This window comes from Anguilla anguilla, chromosome 10 (assembly GCF_013347855.1).
Source record: "Anguilla anguilla isolate fAngAng1 chromosome 10, fAngAng1.pri, whole genome shotgun sequence".
NCBI classification, from domain to species: domain Eukaryota; kingdom Metazoa; phylum Chordata; class Actinopteri; order Anguilliformes; family Anguillidae; genus Anguilla; species Anguilla anguilla.
Window position 1 is genome coordinate 3,393,655 of NC_049210.1, and position 27,564 is coordinate 3,421,218.

General features: G+C 51.1%; 1 protein-coding gene across 9 annotated transcripts; it reads left to right on the forward strand.

Annotated features, from left to right (window-relative positions):
- The first annotated feature begins 416 nt into the window (after nt 1-416).
- On the forward strand, nt 417-27,232 carry git2a (G protein-coupled receptor kinase interacting ArfGAP 2a). 9 transcript variants are annotated; one of them, XM_035380433.1, is made up of 22 exons: nt 418-627; nt 958-1,029; nt 7,822-7,955; nt 8,752-8,864; nt 9,030-9,135; nt 9,731-9,817; nt 9,965-10,095; nt 10,511-10,605; nt 10,733-10,778; nt 11,332-11,337; nt 11,446-11,497; nt 12,051-12,123; nt 12,757-12,854; nt 13,310-13,421; nt 13,522-13,664; nt 13,982-14,131; nt 16,694-16,942; nt 18,528-18,617; nt 21,284-21,366; nt 22,154-22,342; nt 24,359-24,422; nt 26,084-27,232. In XM_035380433.1, exons 2-22 carry the CDS (start codon nt 978-980, stop codon nt 26,300-26,302), a joined length of 2,292 nt encoding a protein of 763 aa, XP_035236324.1. In that variant the 5' UTR covers nt 418-627; nt 958-977; the 3' UTR covers nt 26,303-27,232. The 9 variants fall into 9 exon arrangements, with proteins under 9 accessions (XP_035236325.1, XP_035236324.1, XP_035236327.1 ...); XM_035380434.1 differs by having other exon boundaries at nt 417-1,029; nt 11,449-11,497; XM_035380432.1 differs by having other exon boundaries at nt 419-1,029.
- Nucleotides 27,233-27,564: the final 332 nt, after the last annotated feature.

The following is a 27,564-nucleotide window of genomic DNA, read 5'->3' on the forward strand; positions in this document are numbered from 1 at the left end:
AATTGTTGTGGCTCCGTTTTAGTTACGATGACTCCCTTTTAATGTTGACACAGTTTTATATACTTAGTCATTTTATATAGTGACATATTCAGTTTCAATTTAACGTACACATTTAAAATATTAAATGTGTAAAAAAGAAATATCCTGCCGTGAAAAATGATTAGTTCCAAAACACAGACGTGACCATTATTTCACTTCGGGGGAATTGCAATTACCGTTAACAATTAGTTACTCGACTCTGGACGTTTTACATATTTCTATTAATGTAATGTTTTTAAAAAATTCGAATAATAAACATAAAATTGCGTAAATCGTCGGGCGTTATGCTGCGCCCTGCCATTTCAAAGTCGTTGCCCAACCAGCGAACACTACTCTTCAGTTATCGAGTTGATGTCATCCTGTAAGATGGAGAGGAAGCAAGCTACGTAATTTATCTAAGTTACGCATCCAACAGTAACAAGCGCAATGAGATTGAGACAGCTTCCGTTTACCGGTTCCAGATCAAGCGCAAAAGCAACAGTCGTATCTTATTGAAGAATAAGACTTTTGACGTGCGTGACCCAGACCTCTTGACAGGCGGACGTCGTTGTGTCTCCTGTCTATTGAAGGGATAATACTTAATTTTACGTAAGCTATTTTTTACGCTGTGTTTCAACTGCAGTCTTCGTTCTGCGCTAGACTTTCCCCGTATATTTATTTCCTGAATAAACACGGCCTCCGCAACAATACGCATTCATGCTGGTTAGAGTTTCCGTCATGAGAACTGCAGCCGCTGGCTTCCCGTCTCTGTTGTAGAATAAAAACGAAGAGGAAAAAAAGACTGGTGGTGCTAGCCAGTTATTTTGTTGTCCTTTCCCCCCTCAGTTGGAATTGTATCGGGATAGTTTTATACGTCCGTTTTCTATCTGTCATATGAATATATAAATTAAGCAAAACATATTTTTGACCTTTTTGAAGGCCCTTTATCGGGGAAAAGGATGTCGAAGCGGTTGCGGAACAGCGAGGTTTGCGCTGATTGTAGCGTTCCAGGTAAGTGAAAAGATAGCTAGCCCAAGCTAGCAGTTTTGTTCGCTATCATGGCTAGCTAGACATAAACACGTTAAAGTATGCTAAAAGACTTGCCAATCGTCCACCATTCTGTACAGTTACACAGAAATACTGACTAATTTGCTAGTCTGCTATTAATTTGACTTGCCACCACAACTAAAAGTGTTTTCTGCTGAAATGCCCGGCTGCGTGAATATTTCGTTCGCTTAATAGTCTTTTCAACACATGGCAACATATTTAGCAGGCTAACAATGTAAATGTTTTCTAGTTTACAGTTTTAACTGGTTTTATGAGCTAACCAACTACGAAAATTGTTTTGTGGAGAGATTTTTATTTGTAAAATGTTTTTTATATGCAATGTGGGGCTAAATAGCTGGCTAGTGGTCGATGGCTATCCAGTCATTTGGCCAAGTGATTTGCTATGCCAAAGCTACGTTCATTTTAGCCTGCTAGTTATAGTTAGCTGGCTACAGCTAGTTAGCGATTTCTTAGCCAGCGACCGTAACAACGGCAATACTGAGGCACATTAAGCTATATAAATGACCAGCTGGTTACATATTACAGAATGCTTGTGTTCTGCTTGCTTCACTATCTGGCTATGTTTTGTGTTCACTTCTGATTTATGGTAGCTATCAAATTGGCTACCACGGGCTCAAGTTTATGCATGGTGATGTCATGATGCAGGACGCCCAATGCAGTAGTTTGTAATTTTACAGCATGTATCTTACCTTAAGTGAGCTGTGCTAAAACGTGATGGTTGCTAGGTATCTGAATTGTACCAACTAGCTTGAGCAGTATTTGGAGGGGCACACTCGTGTTACGAGTACAGTATTCTTGGTATGCCTGGATCTAAAAGAATTAATAACAGATGGGTTGTAGCTGGCTAGCTAAATGACAGGGGGTAGGGTTGGGTCCCGGAGTCTTATAGTGCGTTTAAGTCTTGTGTAGTCGGAATGTGCTTAAAAGTCATCGTCACCCGAGGAAAACCCTTGCCCCGGGCTAGGCAAATGTCACACATCTAGGGAGTGGTAGGCTTAAGTTGAAGTGTCTGGATTGTTGAGCCTATTACGCACGAGACTCCCCGCTGTCCACTGTCTTGGCCGACGGGACACGAGCAGTGTCTGAACGCTGCGACTGCTCAGTGATGTGTACTGTCTCTGTTTGCACACCTGCACAGTGGAATTATATGTGTGGTGTGTAAAGTTAGTGCCCCGGGGGGTGGGGGTGGTGGGGGTGGGGGGGGGGGGGGGGGGGGGGCAGGATTGTGTGACCGGGGCTGTGCACATGGTTTGTGATTGATGGTGTGTACAGTCCAGAATTTGACTGCTGCTCAAGATGTACCTTGCCTGACCCCTGTAATTACTTTATGACAGACCTGGGACGGTGCAGAACCAAACTCAAGAGTATGAGGAATGCCTGCATGGGCAAGGTCCTCTTTCTAGGACCTGGAGTTTTGTCACAAAATAATATCCCAACTGACACCAATGGTATTCACTGTGCTGCTTTGCTTGTGTTTATGAAGTTCCAAATGCTGCTTGGAATTTTTGGCTGGACCGCAACACCAGGGCCAGCCCTACAAACGCGAATGTCTGTGACTGAGTGAGTGATGAAGTTACACCATTGGTCGGCCGGAGAGGTCCAGCCATATACTAGGTTTTGACCTGGTCTTGTTTTTACACAAAGCAAGGGGATGGGCTGTACATTATCTGGCAGACAAGAAGTAATTTATCTCTCTTCACACTGCAGAATGGGGCTGTCCCATTGCCAAATTCCACTTTCTGATCTGTTTGGCTGACAGTAGTTGTGCACCTTTTTACTTGGGTCTAAACTATTCTTAAGTGTTGAATGTTTTTTTTTTTTTTTAATCCTCAAATAATTTGAGATCTGCAGTGTTGCTGATGTCACTGCTCATTGCTTTTGCACGTGCTGGACGACTGGCTCCAGTCCTGCATGCTGTGTGGCCATCTGGTTACAGGAACGGAGCTGATTGTTGTCCTGCAAGCCAGGAAAAATAACAGGATGCCCAGAGAATGAGCGGGGTTGTGCTGTTGTGTTGCACTTTTTTTAAATTTATTAATATGGTGTAACGCTGTTGGCCTACGTGATCAAAATCGGAGACGTTCCCTGTTCAGGGCTTGCCTTACACTCCGTGTGCAGTTTTAGTGACGGTAAAGGAATGCCGACCGTGACGTGCGGCGTATCTTGTTGGGCTTTGCCAGAGTTTTCGTCATGCACGCGCAGGCCCCAGAGGCTGTATCTTAGCTTCGCCGAGCCCCCACCGTTAGCCCTCCCGCCTGAGCGCTGTACGAACACGCTCGCAGAAACGCGGTAAAAAAAAGGGGACCGTTCAGGAATGTAAGGAGGAAAGATCGCTTTCGTTCAGCTGGCGCTGCTGGTTTCGGAGTTTGCCGCGGGTGATTAGCGCGCCGTTAGAGTAACGGCCTGGCTCTGTCTTCGCTGTCGCTATCGCTGTTTCTGCGTGACGCGTCTTGATTGGTGTGCAACGGTGTAGAGAGTGAGGACGGTGAATGGGGGTGGGCTGTTGGCAGGTTTGTTGCGGTTCTACGTAGCGATTCTGTTAGAGTAGCGTGCAGGCAGCCCGAGCAGAGCGCGCGGTGGCACTGAGACAGGATGGGTTTATTTTAGCGGCTCTCGCTCTCGTGTCGCGGGCGGGCAGGAAGGAAGACAGACCGATCTGCGCGCCAGGTGGCAAGTCCCCCACCGCAGCTGTGCAGAAACATGCGAATGCAGGGCGGCGTGTGGGCCATTTCCACACTGCCTGCCTCTTGGGGGTCAGTCAGCCAATCTGTCAATCAGTCATTCACTCACACTTTATTTATGGACCATTTTTTATCCATCACACGGAGTTCAATGTGTAGCAATGACAAAACGCAACAGAAGAGCACCTGCAAGCGACGCAGAGCTGCTTAGATTGCAGTTGACAGTGTTGGATGCAGTACTGCGGATCTTTCAGAAAATGAGCAGGTGGTGTGATCTCCCAGGCCCCTGACTGCCACAAAGCTCGCAGCCCCATGATGTGTGTTCTGTAGTCTGTATGGAGGGGTAGTAAATGGCTGCGATGCCTTTGTGGAGAGACCTGCATCGTGTGTTGTTGACGGAGAGCAGTGGAGCTGCGCTTGATGGCCAGACCCTCTCTAAGGGGTGTGCGTCCGGTTACAGTGGCGGGTGATTTTGCGGCTGGTCGGCGCGTGAGGACGGTTGGCTGTCCCTTCTCACTGGAAATGAGGAACTGACGGCCCCAAAGTCACCCAGAATCTGGTGAATGTGCGCACGCTGTGACCTAAAAATAAAGGCGTCTCGGGGAAGCTGGGCCCTTTGTTTAATTTTAATTTCGAGCAGGGCTGCCTAAGGGGGCGTCTTAAAACTCCGACGCAGATCAGCAAAACGTTAACCAGCCCCCCCCCCCCCCCATCCCCTCTCTGTGAGCTGCTGCTTGTGTCATGTTGGCCACAGGCAACGCACGCTCGTGAAAGTCTGCGGGAACAGCTGAGCTACGAGGCTCTTTGAAGGATATTAAGCAGCGCGTGAATATCGCGGTTTTATGTTTCTGTACGTGTTGGACACGCGCTGACGGATGATAGCGAACAGTTTCTTCGCGTTTTTTTCGACAGCTCCGCCCCCCCCCCCCTTCCCCCGCGCTTTTCCCTGGCGCTCTCAAATTGCCCCGTGCGTGTTGGAACCCGCGGTGCCTTCTGGCTCCCGAAGACCCTTCGGCCATCTGCGCCGTGATTTGTGTGAGCGACCGTGTCCCGTCCAAGGCAAACGCCCCCCCCCCCCCCCCCCCATTATCCTACACCCTCACCCCACAAAAGGAGAGGGTTTCAGAATCTGCTGTACTGCAGGCATGTGGTAATTAAGAACCGCCAGCATCCGAACTTCCAGTTTTTCCCGCCTTTTATCGCTCCGTCGCGGTATCTTCGTCTCTCCTGTGGAAGGCGCTTTGCGCTTTGCCTCGTCTTCGAGCCACGCCTCGGAGCAAAAGAGGAAGTCGCTGGGCTGGACGACACGGGGTTCAGAAGCAGCCCTTTCACGCTGTCCATATATGGCGATGTGTGGTTCCACTTCCTCTTTGCACTCTGTACCGCTGAAGCTCGCAGGTTTAGAAATAGAAGGCCTTGGAGCGTTTGGCAGTGTTTCGCGGTTTTATTTTTTTGCGCCTTCAAGCGCATGCATGTTTTGTTAAAAGGTACATTCTGGGTAATTTTAAAACGGGGGTTAAAAAGCATTATTAATTTCTAAGCATTCACTTAAAACAATCTTTTTTGTTGTGCACAGATTACATTAGCCTGTGACAATTGGACCTGAAGCAAAAAAAAAAAAAAAAAAATAGTGAGTTTGACTGGAGATGTAGATTAAGTATGTGAGGCATGCTGGGAAAAGGAGTTCCTTCTGGAGCGTGTTAGAAAGAGCCGTGCGATTGGCCTACATTTGAAGCCGAGCGGCCTGCCAAAGCCAGCCAGCCGGCCTCTGAATAATGGATGGGGGGGAAACTGAGCGCCCTCGATTGCGCGGAAGGTTCCGGAAGCCGCTACGACAGCGCGAAAAAAAACAAAAAAAAAACAACTCGGAAAGTCTCGGTGCCGTTCTCCTCAAGTTCAGAGCTGTGTTTGAAGATGGCGGCCAGTTAAGACGTGGGCTGGTGCGAAGGTGATGTTTGTTGTGGTGGTTCTGTGGAAACGGCGGCCCCCAACGCAGCCGCCAAAACCGCAGCATTCCTGTGACGGGTTAGCCATTGAGGCTCGCGGCTAGGGGACCAAGTTCAGGTGTCAGTCCACAAACACCCGTGAGTTTTCACCATGGCGGGACAGAAAGCTCTTGAGGGACATTAGCAGAAATGAAACACTGGGGGTGGGCAGTCTCTTAGCAGGGGCCAAGCCCATTTGGGGACAGCGGGGGTGCTGTAACAGTATCTACTGTAACACAATGTGCCTTTTAAAGCAGGCGAAACCGAGCCTTCGGAGAGGAGGCCCCCTTTTAGTTATTTGTAGAGGGAAAGTCGGGGGGGGGGGGGGTCGCGCTGACCGTGTTTTTCTTTCTGCGAGGCCGTGGGTTGTAGCGCCAGCGCTGCCTAATCTCAGACAGATGCTCTCCGATCTGACTCGCATCCCAGAATCCCCCCCTTTCACAGGAAGGAAGTGCGCTCTCGCGCCACGTTCCATTTCGCCAGCGTTTTTTTCACATGAAGCCCTGTCTTCTGCTGCTGGGTTGTCCTGTTGGGTTCTCCAGCTTGGCTCCACTGCTCAGTTCGGCTGCTCGGTTCTGCTGCTCGGTTCTGCTGCTCTGTTCTGCTGCTCGGTCCTGCTGCTCGGTTCTGCTGCTCTGTTCTGCTGCTTGGTCCTGCTGCTCGCTTCTGCTGCTCGGTTCGGCTGCTCGGTCCTGCTGCTCGCTTCTGCTGCTCTGTTCTGCTGCTCGGTCCTGCTGCTCGGTTCTGCTGCTCTGTTCTGCTGCTCGGTTCTGCTGCTCTGTTCCGCTGCTTGGTTCTGCTGCTCGGTTCCACTGTTCAGTTCCGATGCTCGGTTCTGCTGTTCCGCTGCCTGGTTCTGTGTCTTCTGTGTCCCTGTGACTGGGCCTCAGCTGAAGAGTAAGGAAGGAGGAGGACGGCTCCTGCAGGATCGATTGCGCAGGACTGCAGTGAGCGCGTGCGGCGGCTCATTGATTCTCTGCCCTTGAGAAGCTCCAGAGCCGGGGAGCGGGCCTGTAGCCTGAGTGCCCCCGGAGTGATCATCGATCGCTAACGGCGCGGACGCAGGACGCTAGCACCTCGGGCTCTGACCGTGCTGCTGTGCGTTAGCACCTCGGGCTCTGATTGCGCTGCTGTGCGTTAGCGCCTCGGGCTCTGATTGTGCTGCTGTGCGTTAGCGCCTCGGGCTCTGACCGCGCTGTGCGTTAGCGCCTCGGGCTCTGACAGCGCTGTGCGTTAGCGCCTCGGGCTCTGACCGCGCTGTGCGTTAGCGCCTCGGGCTCTGACAGCGCTGCTGTGCGTTAGCGCCTCGGGCTCTGATTGCGCTGCTGTGCGTTAGCGCCTCGGGCTCTGATTGCGCTGCTGTGCGTTAGCGCCTCGGGCTCTGATTGTGCTGCTGTGCGTTAGCGCCTCGGGCTCTGATTGTGCTGCTGTGCGTTAGCGCCTCGGGCTCTGACAGCGCTGTGCGTTAGCGCCTCGGGCTCTGATTGTGCTGCTGTGCGTTAGCGCCTCGGGCTCTGATTGCGCTGCTGTGCGTTAGCGCCTCGGGCTCTGATTGTGCTGCTGTGCGTTAGCGCCTCGGGCTCTGATTGTGCTGCTGTGCGTTAGCGCCTCGGGCTCTGACCGCGCTGTGCGTTAGCGCCTCGGGCTCTGATTGTGCTGCTGTGCGTTAGCGCCTCGGGCTCTGATTGTGCTGCTGTGCGTTAGCGCCTCGGGCTCTGATTGTGCTGTGCGTTAGCGCCTCGGGCTCTGACCGCGCTGCTGTGCGTTAGCGCCTCGGGCTCTGACCGCGCTGCTGTGCGTTAGCGCCTCGGGCTCTCATTGTGCTGCTGTGCGTTAGCGCCTCGGGCTCTGACAGCGCTGTGCGTTAGCGCCTCGGGCTCTGACAGCGCTGTACGTTAGCGCCTCGGGCTCTGACCGCGCTGTGCGTTAGCGCCTCGGGCTCTGACTGTGCTGGGCGTTAGCGCCTCGGGCTCTGACAGCGCTGTGCGCTAACACCTCGGGCTCTGACCGCGCTGCTGTGCGTTAGCGCCTCAGGCTCTGACCGCTCCGCTGTGCCTCTGTCCCTGCAGAGCCTCGCTGGGCCTCGGTGAACAGGGGGGTGCTCGTCTGTGACGAGTGCTGCAGCGTCCACCGCAGCCTCGGGCGCCACAGCTCCCAGGTGCGCCACCTGACCCACACGCCCTGGCCTCCCACCCAGCTGCAGGTACGCCTCCCGCACCCACCCCTGTACACACACACACACACACTTACACTTACACACACACTCTCCTTTCTGCCAGAGTGCTGGGCTAATCCTTTCATATCAATACTGTATTACAGCACACTGCTGAAGAGTAGGTTTTTTGGAATGTTTTTTTTTTTCTTCAGAATTCTAAGTCAGTGTTCTAGAACTCCTTCGCCTTCAGTTAACCAGTAGTGATTGTGACATCAGCATTAGAACGCTCAGTTAAGAACGCTCTCACCGCATATTTGTGATGTCACAGCTGAGCGGGTTCAGCAGGCTGCCGCTGGGGCGGCCGCTCACAGTGCAGTCCTTGTGTCGCTCAGAGATAAGGCTCTCACTGTGTCTGCGGTTCGGAGAATCAGAGCATCCGCGGTCTGGGATTAGTGCTCGCCGTCGAGGCGGGGCTTCCGGGCACGGAGTCATCCGATCCGTTTAGGGCGACGCGCCCCGGCGCTCCGCTCGAACAGCGCTATGGATCAGCGTGTCCCCAAATAGCAAGCGCTTCATTACGAATGGCAGGCTTTTTATTGAGAGCTGGCCATTTTTCAGGAGCCTACAAAGGAATGGCCTTTATACAAGAAAAGCCCAGGCTGCAAATCATTCTGGAAGGGACCTTTATATGAATGAGATCTCATGCAGACCTGCTGGTAGAGTGTGTTTTGTGTGCTGGTCTGCACCAGGGCGTTCTGACCTGCACCAGGGCGTTCTGTGCGCTGGTCTGCGTCATTCGGACCCTCGGGTTCGCGTCCGTGACGGTCGGCTTTGTCTCCCTCAGATGGTGCAGACGCTGTACAACAACGGCGCCAACGCCATATGGGAGCACTCCCTGCTGGACCCCGCCTCCATCATGAGCGGCAAGAGGAAGGCCAACCCGCAGGACAAAGTGCAGTGAGTGTCCAGCCCCCCCCCCCCCCAAACCCCCCCCCACCCCCAGCACAGTGGGACGGGCGTTTGGTGCAGACGGGATGAGAGAAGCCTCCCCCCCTTTTTTGGGTCCTGTCTGACCGACGCACCTCCCCCCCCCCCCCCCGCCCCCCTCTGTGTCCTCCTCAGCCCAAACAAGACGGAGTTCATCAAGGCCAAATATCAGATGCTGGCGTTCGTCCACCGGATGCCCTGTCGGGACGACGACAGCCTGACGGCGAAGGACCTGAGCAAGGTGAGAGGGCTCCCAGAATTCCCTCTGCTCTGGTCTAGTGGCGGCGTCTCTAGCGTCCCTCGTCCTGCGGTGCTGCTCGTATCTGTATGGCCGGGTTTCTGAGTGTGGGTTAGATTGCACCTGAGGCGAGCGCGAGGGGCAGAGCGTCTAAACTTAAACGTTTATAAAAATATCGTATGTTAATTTGTGCCAAACCGCAGCCGCTTGACTGTGGGACTGCTTTGTTTAGACTTCAGAGCTGGTTTGACTGAGCCTCCTGAAATGCACTCTGTGATCACTCATCGTCTGAAGTGTGTACTAATCAGCATTTACTCATTTTGTTTTCTTCCTTTATTTCTTTTAGTAAGTATTTTTGTTTTCTTAGGTTTTTGATTGTAATTGATTGTATAGTTTTTTTTAGTTTTTTTCGGAAGGTTTCAAGGCGTTGAACACATAAGCCATTTTGGGTTTTTTTTATTTTTTTTTTTACTACCACTTTGCATATAAATTTTTTTCTCATTTGTTTTGTTCAGCCTTTTGTGTACGTGTTTTTGCACACAAACGAAAAAGTAGAACTGAGCTGTTTCCATTTCGTCATCCCCCCCCCCCCCCCCAGCAACTCCACTCGAGCGTGCGGACGGGTAACCTAGAGACGTGTCTGAGGTTGCTGTCCCTGGGGGCCCAGGCCAACTTCTTCCACCCGGTAAGACCCTGAAACGCCCCCCCCTTCTCCCGTCACACACCCAGCAATCGCACCCGTCCCGTCTGAGGGTGTCCCAGCTCAGACTGTGTGCTTCTATCTCTCCCCCCCCCCCCCCCGCCCCTCGCCCCTCGCCCCGTCCCGTCCCAGGAGAAGGGGAACTCCCCCCTGCATGTGGCCGCCAAGGCGGGCCAGGTGTCCCAGGCGGAGCTGCTCACTGTTTACGGGGCCGACCCGGGGGCCCCCGACTCCAGCGGCAAGACCCCCATCGACTATGCAAGGTACAGCCCCCGCCTGCCTCGCACCGGACGTCCCGCAGAGTCACCCCCCCGCCCCCCCACCCCCGGCCCGCCTGCCTCGTACCGGACGTCCCGCAGAGTCGCCCCCCACCCCGTACCAAACGGCCCGGGGAGCTACGCCCGTTTTTCTGAATCGAGTCCTAACTGCTCGGGAGGCTCCTGTGCATGGGGACCTTCAGTCTTTGTCCTGGAGAGTCGCAGGGTCTCCTGGTCTTAATGTCAGCAACCGATTCAGATGCAAAAAAAAAAAATAATCAAGAGACTGCTTTAATTAATCTGTAAAGTGCTGACCAACAACAAAAACGAATGAGGCGTCGGGAGGAAGTGCTCTGTCTAATTCGTAAGCGTGTCCCTCGTTGACCCCCCCTGCCCCCCCCCCCCCCCCCATCTCTTCCAGGCAAGCCGGGCACCCCGACCTCGCCGACAGACTGGTGGAGATTCAGTACGAGCTCACCGACAGGCTAGCATTCTACCTGTGCGGGAGGAAGCCAGGTGAGGGGGGGTGGGGCGGGCGCACGCACGGACGCTGGCCAGTCCAAGCGCGTCTGAGCTGTGGCTCTGGTTGTAACGGACCTCCTCTGTCCCTCCCTCCCTCCCTCCCTCCCTCCCTCCCTTTCAGATCATAAAAGCGGACAACACTTCATAATCCCCCAGATGGCCGACAGGTAAGGTGTGCTCTTATAAGTTTAGCGGCTTCGCGGTTTGGGGCACGGTTCAGGGTGCGGTTCAGGGTGCGGTTTATGGCCTGTCCCCCGGAACATCAAACGCAAGGTGGGAAGGGTGGCCGCAGGGGGTGTAATACTGCTCCTCCCATTTAAAAAAAAAAAAAAAAACAGAACAAAACAAAAAAACCAGGCCGGGTTCAGAGCAGCGGGTGATTGGACGTTCCCCGTGTTCTGAGGAGGCCGCCACATTCTTTCTCGCCGGGCCGAACGCCTGGTTTGGGCAGGAGGCGACAGACAGCCCAGTTTCCCCCTTACCTGTCCGGACGCGTTTCTGGGTCAGCTGACATACCTGTCTTCACCCCCCCCCCCCCGGGAAACATTCCCTTCTAATCTCGCACATGCTCAGGTCAAAGGACGCGCTCTTCACACACTGTGACCGCCCTAATCTGCGCTGTTTATTTTTGGGCTCGCTGTAAATCCTGCTTTCATATCTTATCCTCTTTAATCCCTGACATCTCTCTTGTTTTTTGTCGCACCCCTTTTAACGGATAAGGAACATGTAAGTATGCCCCGAAGTATAGGCTTAAGATGTCTCTTCCTGTTTTTGTTTTAGAAGTGAAACGTTTTTCTTTTTTTTAAATTTCTTTTTTTTTTTTTTTACTTCTAGCAGTCTGGATTTATCAGAACTGGCCAAAGCAGCGAAGAAAAAGCTCCAATCTGTAAGTATTTTGTCGAAGGCCATTTTCAAGACCATAATGCCGTGCGGTCGGATAATCTGTGCAAGGCGAGATAAGCCAGCGATCCTTTAGAGGGAAAGGGGTTTTTGGATTGTAAGACGGCCAATAAGGGGATTTTAACAGAGGAAACAAATTACCAGCTGCAAACTTCTAATAGTCTGCAGAATAAAAAGTCAAGGTCTGATTCTCTCAGAAGTGAAAAACGAGTGGTGTGGAAAGCTCATTATATCAACACGCTCACACAGTGAAATGAATCACAGCAGTTTTTTCTGAAGGGAAATACATTTTGAACTAATAAAGAAACTTCTGGATGGAAAATTTGAAAAGTTCTAGCCTGAGAAAGTGAAAGCCCGTTCCTTGTGTGAAATGCCTACTTTTGCTCTGCGGGTAAAGCCACTGACCACACACACACACAAACACACACACATTCTCACACACACATTCACACACACACACACACACACATTCACACACAAACACAAGCACAGCACAGGATGCTGTCAACTTTCACATTCTCGAATCGTTTTCATTTCAGCTCAGCAACCACCTGTTTGAAGAGCTGGCGATGGACGTGTACGACGAGGTGGACAGACGGGAGACCGACGCTGGTGGGTCCAAACGGGACGCCTTGACCCGGGGGGGGGGGGACTGGATTTGGATTTGGATTCGAGGGCCGGAGTTGATGGTCGCTGGTCTGCGGCATTAAGCTGGACCTAGACCTCTGAACGCCGTGGTCAGGGTCTACCGTGCGGAGAGCATTCTCTATAAGTCAATAAGACAGTTTTAGTGTTTTCCGGAAAATTCCTGTTTCCGAAGGGAGCCGCAGGACTGTAAAAGCATTAAATGGTACAGTGGAGTCATTCATGCGGCGTCTAATTGGCTGGAGCCGAATGCCACGGGGAACGACATGAAAGGAGAAGCAAAAATCGATACTTATTATGTTCCGGCTCAAAAGAAGGGCTTGTTTTGCCAGTCCTGCTCGCTGCGTCATGTTGGGTTTGAATGATCTCCCTTCAGTTCAGTTTTGACCTTTGACCCCTTCCCCCCCCCCCCCCCCCCCAAAAGGGACATTTTCATGCAGCATTAAAATAGGACAAACCCGTAGGATGTAGGCTTTAAAAACGGAAAACATTGCAAGGACAGCGAAGAGATTAAATGTTAGATATGTACATATAGTGTGTATCTAGGAGTAAAATTAGTCTGTCTGTAGAGTGAGTCTGTGTCTGTTCTATTATTTGCAGTATGGCTAGCGACTCAGAACCACAGCACGCTGGTGACAGAAACGACAGTCGTGCCTTTCCTCCCTGTGAACCCTGAATATTCATCGACAAGAAACCAGGCGAGTATTTTAACCCCTCTAATGTGTGAGGTCACAAATGGGAGATTAGAATGTTCCTGTCTGAACATTCCGATGCTGATGTCACAATCACCACTGGTAATAATTGAACGCAGTTGAGTTCTAGAACACTGACATTTGATTTTGAGAAAACATTCTAAAAAAAGAAAGAAAAAAAAAACAACCTGCACTTCAAAGGGTGTTAAATCAGCCAATGAGGAACGTGTTTTATCTCACATGTACTGCAGAAATACAGGAAATGTCTTATGAGTTTGCATAGACTGCTTGATAAAGAATATCAAGTTCGAGTGGTATCAAATTTAGATCGGAAATGTTTTGGTTGTTTTCTGATAGAAAGAAAATATTATTTAGATTGTATCCATAGTGAATAGTGATAGTAAAGTGAATTAACTTTATTGGTGTAATCCTATTTCTTATTCTGTTTCTTTTTTTCCCAGGGACGGCAGAAGCTTGCGCGGTTCAATGCACACGAGTTTGCCACGCTCGTCATCGATATTTTAAGTGACGCAAAGCGTCGGCAGCTGGGAAATTCTGTTGCGAGCCCGAAAGGTACTGGCACCGCTCGCCGAGCTGTGTTCCTTCATTCCCGCGAAACCGAAAAAGCTCGGGTGTGTTGACTAGGACTTACCCGGGCTGCCTGCCTTTCTAGAAAACGTGGAGCTAATCCTGAAGGGCATCAGCAGTCGCCATGGAAGCGAAGGACAGGAGGTCGACCAGCCCGACTACGACAGCGTGGCGTCGGACGAAGACACAGATCAAGAGCCGCCTTCTGGCAAAGGGGACCGGACCAAGGTAACGTCCCAGTGGACCCTTTTGAAGACTTTCCAGTTATGCAGACTGGAAAGTCTGTAAAAAAAAAAACAAAAAAAAACAAAAGTGTTTTTTCCCTCCCCTCCCCAAAATTCTAAGTCGGTGTTCTAGAACTCCATTGTTTTCAATTACCAGTAGTTCATTTAAGAATATTCCAGCGCTCCAGCTGGGAGTCGAACCCGCAACCTTTGCGTCGCAAGCTCAGGTCCCGAACCATCGCGCTCCTCAGTTCCCTGAAGTAAAAAAACCTCCGTTCTCCCGACCCCCCCCCGACCCCCCGACCCCGGTGTCCTCCGCAGAGCGTGGACTCGGACCAGTCGGACGGACCAATCACGGCACAGGAGTTCCTGGAGGTGAAGAACGCCCTGAGCGCCTCGGAGGCCAAGATCCAGCAGCTGATGAAGGTCAACAGCAACCTGAGCGACGAGCTGCGATTCATGCAGAAAAAGGTACCGCCGGAACTCCGCCCCCGGGACACTAACACAGACACCTAACCCCCGGGGGGCCAATCACACGCCGGGGGGAGGGCCCCGCCTCTGACCCCGCCCCGCCCCCCCCCCCTCCGTCTGGACAGCCACACACTGGGGAGTTAACAGACAGAACTGTGTTCCGGGTTAGCGCCCCCCGCTCCACTCATTCTGTATGTCAGACAAAGTTGTGCAATGCATTATGGGGCAAGAACCGATAGAAAGAGTCCTTGGATTAAAAAAAAAAAAAAAAAATTCACTGTTTAAAAAAAAATGCAACATTAACCCTTTTTTTTTTTTCTTTAGAGGTTTGTTTCTAGAACAAGTGCTTCTTTCAAGTTTTGTTTCAACTGTTTTTTTTGTTTTTTTTTTTGTTTGTTTTACAGTAACATCACTACAAATACTGCTGTAGTATAATATAACCGTTTGGGTGGGATAGACTTGGCCCAGCAAGCTCGAGTAGCTGTTACACATTGATGCCAGAACCAGCAGTGTTTGCAGAAAGAGACTGTTACATCATCGCTTTGCCTTCACAACGCAAAGTGTTAGTCACAAAGTGAATGTTCAACATGTTTTTCTTATTTTATTATTATTTTTTTTAATTGTTGTTTTTAATTTCGGAGATTTGAGTTCTGGGAATGGGCATCAGTGGATGCCGAACCATCTTAGTAGTGTCGCAGGGGTCGTACCTCATATTACATGCCTCGTTAACTTTAATACATTTCTTGGTACAGAACTGCCTTGTTGGAGTGAGGAGTGTGTGATAGTGAATTATTTGGGACTTTCCAAAGTGGGCACGTGTGCGTCAGTGCTATCTGAGAAAGGGAAGTCCAAGCTTCTGATTTATGACAGGCTCTCAGGTTTAATAAGAAACAAAAAGTAAAAGCTTTTGATGTGTAACGGGAGGCGTGAGCAGCTCCAGAGACGTTGAAAAATTAATGAGTTCTAAACGCGCGCGTGCACGCCTGCATGGACCGTTAACCGGGCGGCTCGGAACCCAAGCGAAGAGCGGAAATCGGATCCGCCATTTTGTTTAGTCCTCGCTGAAACCGGAGCTGGTATTGAATCTGTGTTGTGGCCACTGGACAGCTCTCCACAGAAGTGCATTTTGGGTTTTTGCGAGCGCGTCAGTTAGAGTTACACGTATTTGCTGCGAACGTTAATTTAGGGTAACTTCGGTATTTCTGCGCAGTGGGAAGAAGTTAATGTCCGTACGACCGGAGAGAGTACTGCTGTGTTCTCCTGCGGATCACGTTACAGGCGCAAACAAATCTTTTTAGGCTGCGCCTGGAACAATGGCAGTTTGTGACTTAAATGGCCGTATCTCTCCGCTGTGTCGAGTCAGTCTCGCAAAAAAAAAAAAAAAAAAAAAAAAAAGAAAAGTTCCTCAATCTAGAGGAGAATTTCGGAGAATTGAGCTAGTTGTTACCGAAAAGCCCTGAAATATTCCCCCACGAGGTCACATGGGCATTCCTCGGCCGTGGAAGCGTCCGTGTCGTCTTAGCGGTGTGGGCTGGCGTTGTGTGTGTCGAACGCTCTGTGTGTCTGGCCGAAAATGCTCCCGTCTGAATTGGCCTGCGAGGAGGTCGCCCCTTGTGAGCGAATCAGAATCCGTCTCCCTTCCAGTTCTGTGTGCAGCCGCGGTCCAATCGACCGCCTCGTCTCATCCCGTCGATCCGTCGTCGCAGTAATACTTAACCGCTGCTGATGATGGTGATGACTTTCCCAGCTTCCCTCCTGAACGTCCGGTCCTTCTGGGACCGAGTTTCTCTGTCTCGTGAATGCCCTCCTTCCTCTTACTGCCTGCGCCCGGCTTTGCTGGTGTGGTGTCTGTCCCTTGTCCCCCTTGGTAACCTTTGGCTGAATGTGAGGCCTTGCTTGCTTGCACCCTTTGCTTGCTTGCTTGCTTGCTTGCACCCTTTGCTTGCTTGCTTGCTTGCTTGCACCCTTTGCTTGCTTGCTTGCTTGCTTGACGTTTCTCTGTGCTTGAATTTATTTATTTTTGACGCTCAGCATGTGTAACGCTAGAAGAGAGGATGTTGTTTTTTTACACAAAAGTACCAATTAACTTTGTTACGTCTTGGACACATCGCTACAGTATAAATCGGGGTGGGGTGAAGGAGGGGGGGGTGGGGGGTTGGGGGGGGGGGGGGGGGGGGGGGGGGGGGGGGGGGGGGGGGGGGGGGAGTGGTAATAAGATTTGATTCCATTGGTTCACCAGTCAAACACCTGCTTTCAGTTTGAAATTGAGCACCACAAAGTTTTGCACAAATCACACACGAAAATTTGCTTTTTTAAAGACCAGGCCAGATCACGGCAGGGCAGGGCAGGGCAGGGCAGGAGAGGGCAAGACAGAGTAGAGTGGGGCGGGGAAGGAAAGGACAGGGCAGGGCAGGGCAGATTGGGTCAGGTCGGGACGGGACAGGGCAGGGCAGGGCAGGGCAGGGCAAGGCAGGGCAGGGCAGGGCAGAGAGGGGGGGCACCCGGCTCCCCCCTGCCCCCGAAAAGCACTCCCTTAGCGTATCTGCTGACCGTCTCTTCCAGCTGCACTCTCTGCAAAGCGAGAACTTCTCTCTGCGGCGTCAGGTCGCGGCCGGTATGTGTCAGGCCCCCGGCGGGGCGGACTACCCCGACCCCTGCGGCCCCGCCCCCCTCAAGCGCCGGCCGTCCGGGCGGGGCAGCCGGCCCATGTCAATGTATGAGACCGGCTCGGGCCTGAAGCCCTATCTCCCCAAGGGAGAGGCCCCGTACCCCGAGGAGGGCACCCCCAGCCTGCAGCCCTTCCCGCCTCATGTAAGTAACACCTGCAAACTAGCCCTTTTTTTTTTTTGCCATTCTTTTTCTACTTCTCAATTCTCTACGTTTTTTTTTTTTTTTTTTTAATTTTCCCGCCCTTTTTTTTTTTTCTTTTTTCGTTTTTTTTTTCACCTTCCTTTTGCCAGCTGTTTTTTTTTTTTTTTTTTTTCTCAACCCTGGTGGTTTCCTGTTCCTTTTTAATAGACGCGCGAACGAACCAATGACGAGCGCTCGTTTAGGCGGCCGCGTAGCCCGCCCGCTAGCGTCCTCGCTAGCGCCGCGAGATGTTCGCGGTCAGGCGTCAGCCCCTATGAGGACAATGCCAGGCTTGTCAATCAAACGTGCAGCTTAGTCCCGCCCCCGCCCGCTCGAGGGGGGAAGGGAGAGACGTGAGGGGCGGGGCGGGGCGCGGGGGGGGGGGCACACCCCCTCTCCCTCCACGTGGGACCGGGGCACCCCGGCGTCTCTACTTTCACAATATTTCCGGCACATTCCGCGATTACCAGCGCTTTGCCTGAGTGCTATTCGGTCGCAGTTGCCTGAAAAAAGGAACAAAAAAAATTTATCATTTTTAAATCCCAAAAGGGGTGAAATACAAATGTGAGTGATTCTGGTGTAAACAGAGCGTTTTGAACATTTCTGAAGTATTGTGAAGGTTTGTACACCCATTTCAAATTAGTATTAAACATTGTTTTTACAAGTATTTCATTGCTTTTGTCCTTTATTTTTGTCATAAGAAATAAGACCGCATCTCTGTTTGTGTTTATGTAATGAACCGCCCATTTTTTCACTACTGTTGGAGTGAAAAGGAGTGAAATTATTTTCTGATTGTGTTTTAGGAGGTGTTATGGAAACTAGGATTTTCACATTTATGAAGTGTTAGTCTTTCTAAATGAGTGGAAATTAGTGCATCACAGACACTGTATTTGTCACATAAAACTGAATGCAGGTACATCTTGAAATATCGAGAGACTTTGAATGAAGGTATATATATATATATTTTTTAAAGATAAAATGCATAAAATATATTTAGCCGCCCTGCCATCTTCATACCCACGTTTCCCTGGCATTGTGCATCTCATTCATGTATTGTCTGTGGTGTACTGTACGTTTTATTATATTTGTTTGTTTATATTTGTGTTTGTTTTTGTGTTGATTTCCTTCCTCTGTTCCAAACAGTTCTGATGTAGATGGTTGCCCCCGAGCGCTAATCCAGCTGTTCAGAATGGCCATTAGGGCTAGCCTAGCGACGCCCAGCTCCGTTCCTGGAGATCTACCCTCCTGTAGGTGTTCATTTCAACCCTAAATTGGCACACCTGACTCTACTAATTAGCAGCTGTTCAAGATCTCTAGCTGTTGAATGAGGTGTGGCTTTGTTAGGGTTGGAGTGAAAACCTACAGGCAGCTGGTCTCCTGGAGCAGGGCTGGGCAGCCCTGGGGATTCAACTGGTCCATCAGTACTTGGGAGCACCTTCATCTACTTTCCCCATTGGTTTATTTATTTATTTTTTTTTGGGGGGGGGGGGTGGCTGGGTTTCTTTTTTTTTTTGTTTTGTTTTAATTTGGTTTGGACCCTTTCTAGATCGGGAGAGGGGCTTTTGTGACCACCTCTTCATCCCTCCCCTCCTTCCCCACCACCCTGTCCTGGTCACGGGACGAGAGCACGCAAAGGGTTAAGTACCTCCTCCATTCTGGCCTGGTTCCTGGCGGGACGTGACGTCCCCCCGTCCCCCCCCCTGCTGGCGACCTCCTCCTTCGCCCCTCAAACCCTCCCCCCCGCTCCCTTTGCATGAGTCACCACTCTGTCACCTCCTGGGCTGCCTCCACCCCTCCGTCTCTGTCCTCGTCACTCCATACCTTTTCCAGTAACCCCCATTGCTCACCTCTGCCAGAGCTCACTCGTCCCTTCCCAGAATGCAGCGCTTCTCTGTCTGAACCGACGGCTGCGGGCCGTGTCTGTCCTCAGGTGACTCGGAGCGGGTTCGATAATCCAAATTAACGAGCGGCGATTAACGAGACCTGTGATTGTACTCGTTTGTACGAGTGTTATATGTGTATGATATTAGATTAGCCACTGGTTTGCTGGAAAAGTTATTGTGCGTATATGAGGTGGCAGCACGCGATCCTGAATGTTTTGAGAGTTTGATGAACAATGAAGAACTGTTGAACTGTCAGCTGGTTTAGACTTTTTGGAGCATCACAGTTTTCATCAGGCATCAAAATTTTGTCACATTTTTTTTCTATTCTGTTTTTAAAAAAAAAAAGATTGCAGTAATGTGTATGCCCTACGGTTTTCAGCACTGTCATTTAATTGTCCATGTTTCTTATTTGACTGTTTTTCCTCCTGTCAGTTGTTTTATTACTTTTCAAACTCAGTGAGTGTGTAGACCCCCCCCCCCCCCCATCCCCGTCCCACCCCCCCACAGCCCGCTGCAGTGCTGGGTTATGCGCTGCGCCAGCCTGAAAGCACAGCCGCAACCCAACGGCTTGACCCAGCATGTTCGCCCGCCACAGTAACACAAAGCGCCTCTCTGGTGAACCAGGAGTCTTCCTCTCTGGTTATCCAGGAGTCTTCCTCTCTGGTGATCCAGGAGTCTTCCTCTCTGGTGAACCAGGAGTCTTCCTCTCTGGTGATCCAGGAGTCTTCCTCTCTGGTGATCCAGGAGTCTTCCTCTCTGGTGATCCAGGAGTCTTCCTCTCTGGTTATCCAGGAGTCTTCCTCTCTGACCCAGGCGGGGGGGGGGGGACTAATCCCTGCCCCCTTGCTCATCTATCCTGGACGGACAACCAATAACGTGACCCCACCACCATCACGTTTTCTCTGCTTGTACTGCAGGGTGCTGCGTTGCACCCTGTCCCCAGCACAGCAGAAGGAGGAGTGTGTTTTGTGTTTGTGTGTGTGTGTGTGTGTTCGCACTCGGGAGAGGAGATACGGGTATGTATGCGTGTGTGCTTCCTGCTTGACGTGCTCCCTGCGAAATGCCACTCCCCGTTTCCCCGCGGGGGAAAGGGGATTTGCATGAATGCGACGGTGCAGAGCGACGCACTGAAATCTGGGGAGGGGGGGGTTTCATTACCCCCCCCCCCCCATGAATCATACTTGCCACATTGGGCAAACCATGTGACCCCCCCCCCCCTTAATCTATTAGGTAATGGCGCAAAAATATGAGTTCGACGCGACATCCGAGGCACGCCCGTCCCTCGGTGCGCTATCGCGTGTGGGCTTCGAGCGGGATTGCATCACGGCTTCGACTCGGCCGGCGGCTAATTCGGTCTAGCCGAAGGTCTTCGACTCATTTTTGTACTTAAAACATTTTTAAAATTTTTTTTTTAAACGTAGCTGATGAGCTGTCTGTCTGACGTCGGCGGAGTCTGCAGACCGGGGATTTGAAAACGGAGTCGAGTCGAAGTCGTGATGTCGTGCGGGCGGTGAGGGTTAGCCGCCGCGCGGCGCTGGGTTTTAAACTGGACCGCGCCCGTCCTGGCTTCCCTGGGACTCCTGCGTGTGCGTGTCTTCTGTCCGCTGCCCCGTGCCGAGGTTCTGCCCTGTGCCACGCGCAAGCCTCTGTTATTATCAGGAGTTCAAACTGTGTGGATGGAGGGCGAAGCACTCTGAAGTCTCCATGTTGCTGATTCTGACCTTTGACCTTTGACCTTTGGCCATTCACCATTCTCTGTGATTTTTGTTCCTAAATAACACAACTCGGGTCTGAACCCTGAGTTATTTTCTTTCAGAGAGGGGGGGGAAAAAAACAAACAAACAAAAAATAAAACCCCCCTAAACCATTTTGAACCCCCTGGATAACCCTTTCTCTGACTAACTCTGGCAGTGTAAAATCATAACTGCTTCACCATGACGACACTGAGTTTCACGCCTTGCTTTTGAGGTTCTGTTTGCTTGTTTCATGCAAAGTTACTTGTGTTCTTCTCTTTTCAGTCCTCATCCTTACTTTGGTCATTGCCATGCCACACAGGGCTTAATTAATCATGGGTGTAACTCAGCAGAAAGTTGAAACGGCCTAAATTTAATGCTAACATATATCGTGCACTACAAAATTGGTCCTTATTTTTTTTTTCTTCAATTTTTTGCCAGAAGTATTTCTAGGTTTTTTATTGGAGCAGGATGTTCATAGATGCTGTATTCCATAGATTTTACATTTTTGCTGTATCAGTTAGGGACAGTTCTGTTTGTGTTCAAGTGACATGACTTTGCATAAAAACAGCTAAACATGCCCAAGATCTGCAGCAATTTTTCCTGCGTTCAGTTGGTCTGTGATTTGAAACCTTTCGCCTAAATTCTGGCAGTGCCCTATTACTTTCTTTTTCTCCACGTTTTAGGCGTCCAAACTGGAGAAGCAGAGCAGCATGCCGGACAGCGACTATGACAACACGACCAACGACGCTGAGCTGGACGATTCGGGGTAGGGCTTTAAAAAAAAAAAAATAAAACAAAAACCCCGTTCTAATATACAACATGGGATTCAAACCCAAAACCCCCCTCCTGTCTGTCTTCCACCTGTGCTGTTCAGAGCATTGTCACTGTGATACTGTCCTCAGTGTGAACCCCTTAAATACAAAGCATAATACTTCTGGTAAATGAACTGCATTTATATAAATGGACGACTTAGCTCAGGAGGTAAAAGCGGTTGTCTGGCAGTCGGAGGGTTGCCGGTTCGAGCCCCACCCTGGGCGTGTCGAAGTGTCCCTGAGCAAGACACCTAACCCCTAACTGCTCTGGTGAATGAGAGGTATCAATTGTAAAGCGCTTTGGATAAAAGCGCTATATAAATGCAGTCCATTTACCATTTTAATACTTCTGTAATGAATTCTCCCGTACTGTCAGGCTCACCTTAATTAATCAGGGCCAGTATGGCAACAAAAAAAAAAGTATGAAAATGCTATTTCGGTTTACCCTGCAGCTTTCTTGCTTAAGTTAAGAGTACATGTGGGAAAACCAAAGACGTTCAAAGGCGTTTGATATTTCATGCAGTTTTAGATGAGTTCTAAAGCTGTCTGAATTCCCCTAATGTGTCAGAACGCTGCGTGTTAAGATGTGTCGCTTGATGTCTGAGATTTTGGTTCATGGAGCAGGAATGGAATTCAGATTCAGGGCTCTGTGTGTGGGAGTGAGTGGGACTGGCTCTCCAGTCCCTGGGTGTGGTGTTTGACGGTCTCCCCCCCCTCCCCCCCCCCCCCCCCCCCGCCCAGCCTGGGACGGAAGAGCAAGCTGAGGACCAGCGGCTGGCAGGGGGAGGGCTCCATCCCGGAGCTGGACGACCTGGAGGTGGAGCCGGACCCCGCCCTGCCCAGCACGGAGGACGTCATCCGGAAGACGGAGCAGATCACCAAGAACATCCAGGAGCTTCTGCGCGCGGCGCAGGAGAACAAGCACGAGAGGTGAGGGGGGGGGGGGGCCTGGCCGGGACGGGCCGGGACGGGACGGGGGGGGGGGGTTCAGGAGAGACCATGCTCACTCGCCCACACAGGAACCCGGACGGGTGTCGGAAGCCCGTCCACCAATCACAGCGCGTCCCTGCCCAGCGTGCCCGCCACTCTGCCCCGCCCCGCCCCGCCCACACCATCTGCTGAATTTCCTTTCCGCCCTGCTGGCCCCCTCCCCCCTCCCCCTCTATTCAGCCCCTCCTATGATTTACACCATCCAGCATATTCTGTTCTCTTCATGTTTCCATAAACGCGTTGCTAACGTCCTGTCATTTCTCTTTGTTTCCCTTAGCATAGCGGTCTGTTCTGTTTGCTTTCTCTCTGTTTGTCCCTTTTGAATTTGAAGTGAGCCTTTTTTCAGTTTTCCGCCTCCCCCTATGATTTCACCTTTTCTGTTTCTCTGTCTCCCTCCTTCCTCCCCTCTTCCTCCCTCTCCTCCTCCTCCACCCCTTCCTCCTCCTCCTCCCCTTCCTCCTTCCTCCTCCTCCCTCCTCCTCCTCCCCCTCCTCCTCCCTCCTCCTCCCCTCCCTCCTCCTCCTCCCCTCCCTCCTCCTCCCCTCCCTCCTCCTCCTCCTCTCTCCCGCCCCCCCCGCCGCGCCCCCCCCCCGGCTCGGAGCAGGCCCTCAGAGCGGGAGGGGGTGCGTAGGCTCAGGCACAGCCTGGGCTGCTTCAGCACACTGGTGCCCTGGGCCGAGAAGGGCCCTGCCCTGCAGCCGCCGCCGCCGCCGCCGCCGCCGCCGGGCCTCCGCCGGCCCGACCCGGCCTCCTGGTACTCCGGCCTGTGTCCCTGCCTCCCAGGCACAGTCTCCTCCTCCTCCTCCTCCTCCTCCTCCTCTCTCGCTCCTTCGCTCTACTGCTGGGGCCTGGGCTGAAAGGCAGTGGGCCTCGTGACAAAAGGGCCTCTGAGACGTGGGGTGGGGGGCGGGGGGGTCTGAGTCATCGGGACCGCTCTTACATGGCATTGAGTGCGGGCGAGAGACTACAACAGGACCCCTTCAGACACTGCGCTGTCCTGTGAGACTGTGTGGGCTCCTTGTCTCGAAAACTATGATTACATCGGCTCGCTTAGCGCTGAAATGCTAAATTTGGGAAAATATTTGGGGATTTGGGGAGTGTAGTTCTATGCATCAACCCTCTGATGAGCAGATTTTTTGGAATGTTTTTTCAAAATTCTAAGTTGGTATTCTAGAACTCTGTCACTTTCAGTTACCAGTAGTGATTGTGACATCAGCATCAGAATGTTCAGTTGAGAACGTTCTAATCGCGTATTTGTGATGTCACAGCTGAAAGGGTTGAGGGAGCACTGGGGCAATTGAAATGTAATCTTGGCCACTGCCTTTCATGTACAGGCTCCAGATTATTTGTCATTGTCTACACACACCCCCCCCCCCCCCCCCCCCCCCCCCCCGACAGCCCATGTTTATAGTCATTTATCTTCTGTTTCTTCATGCAAACAAATCAGTCCAAACCGTCAAACGGCAAATCAAGTTGTTACAACTGATGGGTTGTAATACCACAGGTATTTTACTGTCAGTATTTAGCTTGTTCTGAACTACCTTAGAATAGCAATCCTTTAGGAGAAATAGCACTTTGTTTCTTAGCAAATCAGTAATTACCTTCGTATTATTTTAAAAAAATGTAATTATGTGTCTGGAATTGAAGTGGTGTAGTGAATATAAGTGTATTTGGCAGTCCACTGATGAAATGTTCTTTTTTAATGATTCCATTTGAAATTTGCCATAGCCGTGAATTTATTTAGGATTTAGGTCTTCACTTCAGCACACATTTCAGATGGGTTAGATTAGATTTCTAGTGACGGTGGCAGGTTTCAGGGTGAAAGGGTTGCTCGCTAACAGATCACTAATCCCCTAGGTGTTGAGTTTGTGTACAGTACTAAACCCCCCGGGAGTGAGTTCAGTCCGGTTGCCATGTTTCAACTTTTTTCCTCCCTTTTTTCCCCCTCTCCTGCAGCTTTATACCGTGTTCAGAAAGAATACATGTTGCTGTGACGGAAATGGCGGCCTTGTTTCCCAAGGCAAGTACACTTGTGGGGGGGGGGGGGGGAGATGCTGCGTTCTCATTGGCTGAAACCCGAGGAGTGTTCAGATTCAGGCTGTAAACGCAGAGAGGCTTTCTAATTCAGTTTCAAGTTTTATTAGCGTAGCGATTTTTAACAGAGAACTGGCGCAAAGACACTTTACACTAGAGTAGCAAGGCAAGAGACAACTGAGCAAACAGGGTAACCCCCTGGCCTGAACCCCCCAAATAGCAGGTACATAAGGTAAAAAAACTCCCTGTGGGGAGAAAATCCTCAAACAGTGGCTAGAAAAATCTCCCCAATGGGAAGAAATCTCGAGAGGAACCCTACTATAGAGGGGGAGCCCATCCTCCACTATTGAGATGGTAGTTGCTCCAGAGGTGCTTGGGGTGTATTTGCATATTCGTTGAAACAGAAAGGTATTTTTAGGCAGTGGCGTAATAAGATTTTGATCAGGTTTTTGCGCATAGCTTTGCATGCGCAGTGAGAACCGCTGATTTGTAGAAGGTTGCGCAGAGGTTACGGACTGTACAGTTTAAAGACACGGTGCTATTGGACGTTTTTCTCATTCTACGAAGCTAGGACGAACTGTACAGAATATCACGGGCATATCCTTTGGACTTTCTGTCTAAAACTACATGTAGGAATGAAAACAAAGGCGAAACATTATACTTTTCGAAGAATACATTTGCTTGAACACATGCACGCATGCACACACACACACCCCTCTGAGATAAAAGCCTAATGTTATGAGTATACACCAACTGCAACCATTTAAATCCTTTATTGTTGACTGGAAGAGTATTCTTAATTACAGAGACTCACGAAGACGTGCGTCTTCACACAGGAGCGTAGCCACCCTTGCTTTGTAGCTATAAATCTTGGTCTGAGTTGAAAAGCAGTAATAATCAAACCAGCAGTAATCAGCATCTGATTAGAACATCCATGAATGCTTTCTTTGTCAGCTTTCTGAGTGATGTGTCTGTGTTTGTGTGCGCGTGTGTGTTTTTGTGTGTCTCTGTGTATCTATGCGTGTCCCTGTGTGTGTGTGTGCGCGTGCATGTGTGATTATAATGCCCGTCTCTCTCTCTCTCTCCCTTTCCCTCTCTCTCCCCCTCTCTCCCTCCGCCCCTACCTCTCCCCTCTCTCTCCCTCTCTCCTCCCTGTCTCTCTCTCTACCCCCCTCCCACTCGCTTTCTCTCTCTCTCTCCCCCTCCCTCCCTCTCTCTCTCTCTCCCTCCTTCTCTCTCTCTCCCTCCCTCCTTCTCTCTCTCTCCCTTCCTCCCTCTCTCTCTCCCTCCCTCCCTCTCTCTGTCCCTCCTCCCTCTCTCTCTGTCTCTCTGTCCCTCCTCCCTCCCTCTCTCTCTCTCCCTCCCTTCCTCCCTCTCTCTCTCCCTCCCCCCTCCCTCTCTCTCTGTCCCTCCTCCCTCCCTCTCCCTCTCTCTCCCCCCGCTCCCTCTCCCTCCCCCCCGCTCCCTCTCCCTCCCTCCCTCTCCCTCCCTCTCTCCCCCCCCCCCCTCCCTCTCCCTCACTCCCCTCCCTTTCTCCCTCCCTCTCTCTCCCTCCCTCCGCCCCTCCCTCCCCCCTCTCTCTCTCCCCCCCCTCCCCTCTCTCTCCCCCCCCTCCCCTCTCTCTCCCTCTCTCCCTCCCCCTCTCAGAAGCCGCGGTCGGAGACGGTGCGCGGCTCGCTGCGCTTGCTCACCTCCAGCGCGCACCGGCTGCAGGGGGAGTGTCGGAAGGCGGCCCCCCCGGACAGCAGCCCCGCCCCCGGCCCCGACATGCAGCTGGTCACCCAGCAGGTCATCCAGTGCGCCTACGACATCGCCAAGGCCGCCAAGCAGCTGGTCACCATCACCACCAAAGAGAACAACAACTGACCCGCCCGCGCGTGCCCGGCCAGGGAGGGCCCCTCCCCCTGACCCGAAGGCCTGACGTTTCCGCTCGGTCACCAGGGTAACCAGCCCTGTGTCTGGAGATCCGCCAGCCTTTTCAGTTCAACCCTAATGTGGCGCACCTGACTCAACAAAGATCAGCCCCACAAAGATCTCAAGCTGTTGAATGAGGTGTGGGCTTTGTTAGGGTTGGAGTGAAAACCTACAGGACGGTAGATCTCCAGGAACAGGGTTGGTTACCGCTGTGCTAGGTTTAACATATATTTTATTTTGCTTTATTTTATTTTTTTAATATGTAACAATTGGAGACATTAACAATTTTCGTTGTCTTTTTTTTTTGTTTTCTATTTTCTATCAGTATTATTACTTATTTGCATGTTATTTTTTTATTTAAAAGAAAATAAAAAAAATTTAAAAAGGTATAGCTGAACGCCAGGGTGCGAAGCCCACACTGCAGCAGTGTTACGTGCAGTTCACGCTCACGGAAAAGCAGAACTGTAAAGGGCATTGGCGTTTGTTTTCGAATGGATACGCTTCCCCCTGCCCCCCCCCCCCCCCCCCTCCCCCGAGTACACAAAAGGACAGCATGCTTGGCCACTTCGGACAGGACGGCAGGCAGAACAGCCTACAGAGGAGGACGCTTTGAAGACTTTTGAGGGGAATTCTTTTTGGAGTGTCCTTCAAATTCGGATAGTGGGAAGCGGCAGCTCCTTTGGAGACCAGTCATCTTATAATGGGATCCTGCACAGCATCGTTACCAGACCGTGCCCCGTCTTTTCCTCCTGCCACCCCCCCCCCCACCCCCTTAAAGCCATAAGTAGTGTTATATCTCAAGTGCTAATATACCTCATGCTTTTTACAGTATTGTTCATGTCACCCCTGCACAACATTGACAAAACAACAAAAAAAAAAACTTGGCCTAAAATTTCCATTTTAGGTTGTTATATGTGAAAAGAGGAAGACTATTTGGGAGCCGTTTTTTCAAAAAAATCTTCCTGTCTCTGCATTTAGTTCCATTTTAAGGGGGTGCTGATGGGAGAGATTTATTCAGATGCACAAAGTTCAATCCTGTGTGTCCAAACACATTTTTATTTTATTTCTTTGCCTTTGTTCCTTCCAGTGTCATTGGTCGTGCTTCGACAAACACTGCATCTTCCATTTCAAATGCACTCTCTACTTATGCTTCCTATCATGGATATATCAGAACACAAAAGGCCTCGAGCAGGCGACGTGTGGGAAAAAAAAGA

Bases quoted from the DNA above. Each gene is read 5' to 3' on its own strand.
- git2a (XM_035380433.1), top strand. From the start codon at position 978: ATGTCGAAGCGGTTGCGGAACAGCGAGGTTTGCGCTGATTGTAGCGTT. The intron at 1,030-7,821 runs GTAAGTGAAAAG...CTGTCCCTGCAG, and splicing joins CGCTGATTGTAGCGTTCCAG to AGCCTCGCTGGGCCTCGGTG. The intron at 22,343-24,358 runs GTGAGGGGGGGG...CCTCTCCTGCAG, and splicing joins CAGGAGAACAAGCACGAGAG to CTTTATACCGTGTTCAGAAA.